Source organism: Anarrhichthys ocellatus, unplaced genomic scaffold, assembly GCF_004355925.1.
Source record: "Anarrhichthys ocellatus isolate YVR2014 unplaced genomic scaffold, GSC_Weel_1.0 scaffold3, whole genome shotgun sequence".
Classification (NCBI taxonomy): domain Eukaryota; kingdom Metazoa; phylum Chordata; class Actinopteri; order Perciformes; family Anarhichadidae; genus Anarrhichthys; species Anarrhichthys ocellatus.
Window position 1 is genome coordinate 6,668,318 of NW_022280033.1, and position 9,008 is coordinate 6,677,325.

The following is a 9,008-nucleotide window of genomic DNA, read 5'->3' on the forward strand; positions in this document are numbered from 1 at the left end:
CACACACACACACACACACACACACACACACACACACACACACACACTGTAAAGAGCAGGGCTTGTGACCTAATTTCACAACATAAACCTGCACAGTTCAGCTGTTCTGGAAAGTCGGGAATTTTCAACGCACACAGTGGTGTTTCACGTCATGAGCATGTGCATATCAGAGCTGAATAAGCTGATAACACATTGATTGTTTTTGCCTTGTTTTTCCAGGTACAAGGAAATAGCAGGGAGTCTGGAGAACGCCATCAGTGATGGACTTGAGGCTGCACAAGGTATGAATTTATTTACTATCATAAACACCAGGGTGTAGCTAATCTCTTGGCCAAAGTAACTGTGTCTCTGTGTCTGTTCATGTCCAGCTGGCAGTGTGTACCACCTGCAGGTATCTGAGGTGTTGTGGTCCTGCCTTATGAGATGTTGGTCAGACAAAGTCTACCTGTCACCTCTGGCCCATCGCTTCTGGAAGCTCACGCTGCAGCTCTACGCACGATATGCCAAGTTTCTTGACGAGGTAAACTTAATTAAACCTGAGGACTATAATTATTCCAACAAAGCAGTATGTAAGCAATGACTAGCCATGTTGCTGTGGCTTGCTTTGTGTTCCTCATCGTGATTGGCGTCCGCACAGGTGTTGACTAAGACTCCATCCACTGAAGTGACTAAAGAGCCAACCAGGCCTCTGCCGAGCTCAGCCTCCTCCACCTCCAGCCGAACGTCAATGGATGAGGGCGGCAGTGAGAGTGGGAGTCCTGCTTCTCTGTCCACCAAACAGCTGGTCTACATTGCAGCTGACATCCAAAAGCTGCAGGAGCAGGTACACACACAAATACATATATTTACATATGTAGTTCTAATATAAAATACATTTTAAACTTATGGGGTTAACCAATTCTCGCGGTTTCCACTTAACTGTTTCTAAACTGACAGTTTGCTCGTCTTCCTCTTAGATACCAGAGTTGACAGAGATGGTCAGACAGCGGTTAGAAGCCATCGGATTCAAAAACATTGCTATCGTGGAAGGTGAGTTTGAAGTAAATTCATCTTATTATTAATGAGGAAGGAGGACAATTTCATGACAATAGCATTTAACATCTGTTGTGAAGCATTTAATATTTCTCTGAATAGAAATTGTAATATTTGTGGGATTTCAAATCTTTTTGCAGGATTTTTTTATTATTGGGAGGGATTGTTGGACCTTTTCTGCTGTGGTCTTATTTCTATGGAAAACATGCCAGGAGACACACGGCAATGCAAAACATAAATGCCAGCGATCATTGACATTTAAAATGTAACCATTCAATCCTCAGGCTTCTGAGCATGACCTCTTCAGAGAGAACATGTCGGCCACGAAATCGAATCATTCCGTGTCTCTTGGCTTCCTTGTTCAATATCCCCGACTTGAGCGCCAAAGCAAATCAGACCGTGTGTGTAGTTTTACTCGTGCTCTCTTCTATGTCAGATGCTCTAACGGACTCCAAGACTTGCCTGTCAAGTAGCGTTCCCACTCTGAACACCAGGATGACCCAGCATTTGACTGAACGTTGTTGCCGCTTCCTGAAGAGTGCCTCTGAGGTTCCGCGACTCTACCGTAGGACTAATAAGGTCAGTGGAGCTGCAAACGTGCACATATCTTGGAGGAAAACACTGTTGGCATACGACACACAAACACAGTTACCCGTTGAAGAAGGATGTCCCGATTAAGTTTTATTGCTCTTGAAGTATCTGCTGTTACTGAATCTGATTATTTGTTCATATTCTTCTGCATCATAGTGCTGCACAATGCACACTTTTTGCAATTTTGATATGCATGACAACTGCATGGCTGTACATTAACAAAATGTAGCGAAACCTAAACACAGTTTTACTTTAATAGTTTTCCCAAATCAATAAACGGTCTCCTGTGACTCCTGTGACATGTTGTATTACAAAGAATCTCTTACTGCCTGAAACACATTAACATTCTTCCCGGCCGCAGAAAAATGCAATTGTTGCAGCGAGCCGCACTTCGCAGCCGCCTGTTGTGGTTTCGACCACCTCTCCTTATTGTCAACGTGAACAAAACACTGAACTTCAAATTCAGTTTCCTACCAACAGCAATCGTTAACACAGGCACATTTTGAAATGTATATATTTTTTGAACATATTTAGGATCTGCCAGTGCGTGCATCCGCCTACATGGACAACGCCTTACGCCCGTTACATCAGTTGCTGACTGACTCATCAGAGCTTGTCACCCCCTCTACAGCACAAGAGTGGCTGCGAGTTGCACTGTCTGACTGCACACAGAGGTAAGACCCCTGCCAAGACAAATAGACCCAGAAACATTACCAGAATTAAAAAGGATCACCTGTGCTTGAAATTCACAGAATGAACTATTCCGTTTAATATAATTTAAAGACTTTAATTTTATACATTTTTCCAGCTGCAACCAACACATTTTGCGTTGCCTACTTTCATTTCCCATCTCTTTCAGGTATTATGAGACCATCTCAGAGGTGCTGAGCTCAGTGAGAAAGATGGAGGAGAGTCTGAAGCGATTGAAACAAGCCAGAAAAGGTGCGAGCGCGACTACCACGGCCGGAGCGAATGGTGCACTCACAGACGACAGCAAGATCCGACTTCAACTCGCATTGGATGTGGAATACCTCGGGGAACAGGTGGGTGGTGTTGACGAGTACACAAACGCATGCAGAGACATCTGTGGAGACAAATATTTAAACATGTGACTAAGAATGCACATTCCTTGGGCAAATATTGCTGAGGTTGCATACTGCTACTGAAATGCTTTGGATTGTTCTCTCTTCCACTGCTGTTGTGTGCCTCAGATCCAGAAGATGGGTCTTCAGCCAAGTGACATCCCCATGTTCTCTACTCTGATGGACCTGGTGAAAGAGGCCCGAGAGCTCGCTGAACAGAACCAGTAAAAAGGTTGACTGCATAGTAACTGAAACCCATTCACATGCTGCATTGCCTGAAAACTTGGGAAGATAGTCCAGTCATGGCCTGGTGGCAGTTTATAATGGTCAGGTCACAAAGAATGTATGACAAGAGCTCACGCTACTGAAATCCTTTTACAAAATCATCTCCATTTATTGCAGACTTTGAAGGTTCAATGTGTACCTGCTCCAAAGAAATAGGGGTCATCAGTTATTAAAAATAAAAAGCCAACTACTAACTAGAAGCCTCCTGACCGCGGGGAGGACGTGGTGAGGGTCATTTTTCCTGTTTCTTCCATTTTTGGATTTAATTGAATAAACAAACTATCAAAACGTACACAGACCGTAGATGCATTATTTAAAAAAAAGTCCTTTGTGCAGTTCTACTCTTAGACATGGCACCTTAAACTCCACAGTGCACTAACATGTCCTCAACAAGAACCTGCCACAGTGGCCCCTGTAAACAGTCTGTGAGAGCGACTGGGTCACCATTGGTTCTGCGGACTGATGCTGGTGGTATGCAATGCTCTATAGAAAGTGATTGTACCAATCATTATACATGTTGGGCCAGAATGTTGCATAACAAGATTCTCAAGTCTTTACGTTGTAAAGAGAGAATGTCAATGAAACCATGTTTGTCTAAATTCTGCTACACGGTGAAGGTTTCCTCTCAAATAGTCTGTTGGTGTGTAACATGTACATTTATGTTAAAATCAAAGTTTCATAATATAATTAACTCTGGAAAAAAATAAAGGACTGTGGATACAGCATTGAATTTGTGTTTTAATATAAAGTTTGTTAGCTAGCTAGATGTTTGCACTGCTTACATCTTTTTCCATCGACTACCAACAAATGCTACAGATCGGTGAAAATATTTCTAAATCAAAGTCAAACCAAAATTTGTATTTCAATAACTGGTTTTAGATTTTTTGTTTAAACTGGGCACCAAAAGCAAGAAGCTGCTGAAACAATCACTGTTTCCATATTATTTCACACATGAATTTGCGTTTTTGTGCCTCCGTGCTGGCAGAAGCCGTGGCCAGAGGCTTTACATCTGTCCTCATGTCTGCAAGTCTTTCTGTGCGTCCGTCCTATTCTCATGAACGCGATGTCTCGGGAACATCTGGAGGGAAATTCTTCAAATTTGGCACAAACGTCCACTTGGACACAAAGATGAAACTGATTAGAATTTGGGTGTTGAAGGTCACTATGACCTCAATGTTGTTGGCCATAACTCAAGAATTAATGCCAATTTCAAACAAATACAAATAAAAAAAACTGGATAAAATGCTGAAGTGATTACATTTTTTAAATGGCATACTATATTATTACTTTTAGACAACTTTTTATCACATTTGTTACATACTATGACTTTTTGACATTTTTAGGACATTCTATACTACGAGATATACTCTATGTATATATGTTATTATTTTGTTTTAAACGATGGAAAGAAAAAAGTTCAGAAATTCACAGCGTTTGCTGTTTCAAGTTGTGAAATAATAAAAATCTGTCAGACATACTTGTATGTTCCAAAAATATCTATGTCATGGTGTTACGTATTGTGAGGAGGTACAGTTTGTTGTTTTTAAATGTTAAATGTTGCAGGTTTTTATTTTTGGCTGGTTTGTCATTTTGTGGCAAAATTGTCTGACATCTTGATGAAAACCAATGACATTTGAACTATATTGGGAAACGAGTTTTATTTCAGCAATTACAAATGTTAACAAAACAAAAATATACTCTTAGTTACAATATACAATGTATTAGTCATTCATCATAGAATCGTGGTTACTGTACCTACTCTACTACAAAATACCTTACAGAATTCTGCTATAATACATTTTACAGAAGAAAAACAAATTAGGATTTTTAACAGGCTCCTTAAAAACAACTCGGCATAAAGTAAAAGCTTGTCATAAATACTGAGACAGGGATCCCCAGTGACTCCTGAGTTTGAGGAGAGATCAGCTGGGTCCTTCTTGAGCAAGGTTGTGCTTCATTCCTCATGTGTTGTGGTCATTTTTTTTAGCTGGAAAACAAGATCATGATCTTGATGAGGTTTTGAGTTCTATATAACTTTACAGTGTGGGATTGGTGATCTTTCCCAGCATGAGGATGGCGTTAGAATAGCCCTCTATGACAGAAAAGAAGAATGGCCGGTTGATGGTCAGCTTCAGAGGGACGCCCGCTTCCTGGACCTTGTCCTGGGGTTCTGCGCCTTCTTCGGACATCTCAAACGACACCTTGTTGACGGCCTGAGAGGACACAGAGAGATCTGTTAATGATACACACACACACACACACAGTGTTTTTTATGATAAGATGACCTCTCATGTAGTTCACCTTATCGATAGTGAAAGGGTTGTTGTTGCTGAGTTGGCTGAATTCAGCCTGAGAGCCCAACAGCTTGGCCTCAAGTTCCAGATTCATGTTGGTCAGCAAGTCGCGCATATAAGTCGTAGATGACATGGAGAACTTTGGGAGGGACAGCACCAACAGACTGGGCGAATGGACAGAAGGAGAGACGGATCGTAAAGTATTTGAAATAAAATGGGACCGTACCCAACTCGATCTCGCTTTGAAATATATAGCTCTGTGTGTATATAAATTCCTTGTATGTGCAAATCTACTTGACAGTAAAACTGTTTCTGATATTGATTTCTGAAACTGCAATTGTAACTATTACATCATGCAATAACTCTTAATTACAATGAAATCACCCTAAGATTGTAGACTGAGCTATTCAACACAAAAAGTGAAATTTGAACAGAAATACACATTATTGGCTACTGAAAATACTATGAGTCACATGACGGATGGAATTAAAAATGGATACACAACGGGTACATAACATGACATTATGACCAAAGATGCTTAACATTTTCAGTCCCCCAGCTTGTGGTATTGTGAATGACATTAAGAAAAAAAAAAAAGCACAATACTCACCCTTCCTGGAAGCTCTGGCGCCATTCAGACATGACGCCAGTGAGCAGCTTAGACTCAATGTCGTGGAGGTTGGAGCCTTCATGAGGCAGGACCAGCAACATATAAGACCGTTTGCTCAGAGACAGCTTGACAACTGTGCACTGCCGTACCTTCATGGGGACATAAGAAAAATATTACATTTGAATACTCACCCAAGTCAATTTCATATTTAACAGCTGCAAATATGTGATGACAAACAATATCCTGAAATAAAATTTACCTTATCATTCAGGTAGTGGTACTGACCCGTGTGGGTCATCATTGCAGCCATCACTGTGGTTGTTTCATCCACATGAAACTCCTGCAAGGAGGTCTTCTCTGGTTGAAAAGCTGTCCTCCAGTTGCCTAAATAGACACAACCAAAGAACACAATCAGGTAATATGCAAGGTGGCGCAGTAGTTGACAGAACTCAGGATTTCAGTTTGGTACATGAGCATCTGTGTCAACAGCACAAAGCTAAGTTTGACTGACACATGTATTACACATTCGCATTGCACTCCTAAAACACAAAGTCAGATTTGACTTTATATCAGGAAACTCACTGTGCGCAAACTGTAAAATAAATTGAGAGGAAGAAGAAACACACCTTGGAAGTTGAAGGAAGAAACAAACAGAAGGTCGCTGCTGGAGTTCAGATCTTTGAAGATGCCCTTCACCCTCCCGTCTGATGTCTTCTCCACAAAGCTGTTCACCAGCTGCTCGGCCTCCTGAGGTTTGGAGAAGTCCACGCCACGGATGAACGATGTGTCGGAGAACTCCTGCGTGCCTTGAACAAAGTCATCGGAGAGCTGAGCGTCCTGGCGAATGAAGGTCCAGACCTGGGTGGTGATTTCATCTTTGGGTCCGTCGTCCACCAGAGAGTTAATGCCCTGCAGGGTCTTGAGAACCTTGTGTCCATCCACGAAGGACACGCAGTCCTCTTGGTCGGTGTTTCTGCTCAGGCCTAGTATAAGCTACAAGGAAAGGATTGATTTAGTAAAGATTAACATCTTTGAGTGAACAAAAAGACCTGATGATCACATAGATGGTTAGGGCCGTATCAATCATCCCCAGGTTCTGCTTGCCTAAAACCCTTTTGGGATATCTCCACAATGAGAACAAATCAAAAGCAAAGACCTGGAATGAGCTTGCAGTCTTCTTGGAGGCCCCCAGGAAGAAGGTGACGAGGGATCCAAAGGTGTTGACTGGAGAGAACAGGGTGTTGGTGCTCTGCTGCTTACTGCTGACAGCCTGGTACATCCTCAGGCCCACAGAGTTCACCAGCTCTGCCAGGACCGCCGTCCTCACTGTGATGTTCTGCCTCTGTGTGTCCAGTTTCGACGGGTCCCTGCTGTCTGGTGTGAGGACTTCAATATCGAGGGGGGCCACAGGAAGTGTCTCCAGAGGCTTGGAGGTCTGGGTGTCCAGGGTTTCGCAGCTGACATTCTCCGCGGCAAAGAGGTAGAAGGGGTGGACGTAGACGCGGTTGGCTTGGCTTCCTGAGAGGTAGCAGCAGAGTAGGAAGGCTAGAAGAGGCGACCGCATTTTACCTTTTGTTGGTAGTCACCTTAAAATGATTCCTTCTGTGGAGATAGAGAGCTATTTTTAGTTCACAATGAATTACCTTGAGCATTTCAACCCATTAACTGCCTCTTGAGTCTTAGCGAGCAGTTTGCATTGGGCGGCTTGTGAATGCTATATCACCACTAATGTGACTCTCGTCAGCAATCTGGCTGGATCTGGTTTTCTGTCTCCGACAGGATTGGCTGGCAGGAACATTGGACATAGAGCGGCATGTCAGCGATGGATTGATTGCTCTTTGTGTGTCCTCTCTCATGCTGGTCAGTGAATGAGAGCAGGCATTACCCTCCGCAACAGAGGTCGCATAGATAATGAAGACACATCGACGCACATCTGTGTGCGAATTTCTGTGTTCACAGACTAAAATGAGATGGATGTTTCATTTGGATATTGTTTGTTGTATATGTGGATCCTGTTAAAGCAGATATATAAAGTAAGTATATTGTTAAAAAAGAATCAACAAGTTCATCGAGATATTTCTCATTGCAATTTTGTTGCTGGAGCTCCTATTGAATGCAGAGTAAACACTGATGTACTGCAGTTGGCCTTCTAAGTTGAACTGACAACTTTTACTCCTTCGTGAACACTTTTATGCATTAACCTAGATGTCTTGTCTGTGGAGGAGAATAACTTTGGCGAGTGCTCTTATGCAAAAATAGGACTTTATCCTTTGAGTTGGACGTGCAGAAATTTGGACTGATGGACTCTTGTAAGAGGTGAGCAAACACTAGATTTTCCCTCTATTTGGAAATGCACCACAGGACATGGCCTTGGTACCTAATCAATAAAACCAGCGCACTCAAATGTTCTTATACATAACTCACCCACCCAATTTATGGGAAAGGATGTTTATTTTGTTTATTCAGATTCATTATAGCTTTGTCTTTAAGCTCAATTTTAGTTATACCGTTTATTTTTATTAATAAATAACCCTTAAAGTAAACAAAAAGCTTGTCAGAGAGGCGGTTGGACACATTTTAGACATTTAGAACATGATGTTTAGCTTTTGAAGAACATAATGGATTAGTCCCAGCAGTTATAGGACTCATTTCCCCTTATCTCTGAAGAGTCTGTACATTCATTGCACTGTACAATCAAAAGACGATTGCTGAGATAAAGTCAAAGTTTGCTCTTACCGTGTGTGTCTGCTGCTGCTGAGTGAGGTGCTGAATGAGGTCCTGGCTCCTCTGCTCCTTTACTTTAAACCGGCCCAGCCAGTTGCATTACTCCCATCCTGGTTACTGATTAACCAAAGCAGCATTGAGTCAGGGGCTCCGCTGTCATGACTTACACTCCGCTTTGTACTGACGCGCTGGCCTGACAGAGAGAGAAAGACCACCCAATGTCCCTCTACGTGTTGACTTTAGGAGGATGATGCAACCACATCCTGGAGGGGGTGAAAGGAGAGCTCAACTTCCACAAAGGACGATTGGGAAGCAGGGGGACAGCCAGGCTTGTTTGTGTTTGAGAGTGACTCACTGATGTTTATTTGTGAAGCGAGAATGGTTCTCTTG

At 42.4% G+C, this 9,008-nt stretch overlaps 2 protein-coding genes across 2 annotated transcripts in view; one reads left to right on the forward strand and one right to left on the reverse strand.

Annotated features, from left to right (window-relative positions):
- Positions 1 to 3,217, forward strand: part of cog2 (component of oligomeric golgi complex 2) — a 7,611-nt gene extending 4,394 nt beyond the window's left edge. Inside the window, exons 11-18 of the mRNA XM_031875739.1 lie at positions 220 to 281; positions 369 to 520; positions 638 to 823; positions 957 to 1,029; positions 1,469 to 1,611; positions 2,158 to 2,297; positions 2,483 to 2,666; positions 2,835 to 3,217. Of these exons, the coding sequence (XP_031731599.1) occupies positions 220 to 281; positions 369 to 520; positions 638 to 823; positions 957 to 1,029; positions 1,469 to 1,611; positions 2,158 to 2,297; positions 2,483 to 2,666; positions 2,835 to 2,933 (1,039 nt within the window). The 3' untranslated portion in view covers positions 2,934 to 3,217. The remainder of the gene's footprint in view (positions 1 to 219; positions 282 to 368; positions 521 to 637; positions 824 to 956; positions 1,030 to 1,468; positions 1,612 to 2,157; positions 2,298 to 2,482; positions 2,667 to 2,834) is intronic.
- A 1,412-nt stretch (positions 3,218 to 4,629) lies between these two features.
- agt (angiotensinogen) lies at positions 4,630 to 8,762 on the reverse strand. The gene is made up of 7 exons (XM_031875763.1): positions 8,631 to 8,762; positions 7,051 to 7,496; positions 6,521 to 6,887; positions 6,154 to 6,278; positions 5,895 to 6,043; positions 5,292 to 5,448; positions 4,630 to 5,203 (listed from the first exon to the last, which is right to left on the reverse strand). Exons 2-7 carry the CDS (start codon positions 7,456 to 7,458, stop codon positions 5,027 to 5,029), a joined length of 1,383 nt encoding a protein of 460 aa, XP_031731623.1. The 5' UTR covers positions 7,459 to 7,496; positions 8,631 to 8,762; the 3' UTR covers positions 4,630 to 5,026.
- Between the last annotated feature and the right edge of the window lie 246 nt (positions 8,763 to 9,008).

What these genes read in the sequence shown, in the direction of transcription:
- agt (XM_031875763.1), bottom strand. Translation starts at nt 7,458, where the DNA reads ATGCGGTCGCCTCTTCTAGCCTTCCTACTCTGCTGCTACCTCTCAGGA. An exon ending in TTCTTCCTTCAACTTCCAAG is followed by an intron (nt 6,279 to 6,520) that starts GTGTGTTTCTTC and finishes GTGTCTATTTAG; the next exon opens with GCAACTGGAGGACAGCTTTT. An exon ending in ACCACTACCTGAATGATAAG is followed by an intron (nt 6,044 to 6,153) that starts GTAAATTTTATT and finishes GTCCCCATGAAG; the next exon opens with GTACGGCAGTGCACAGTTGT.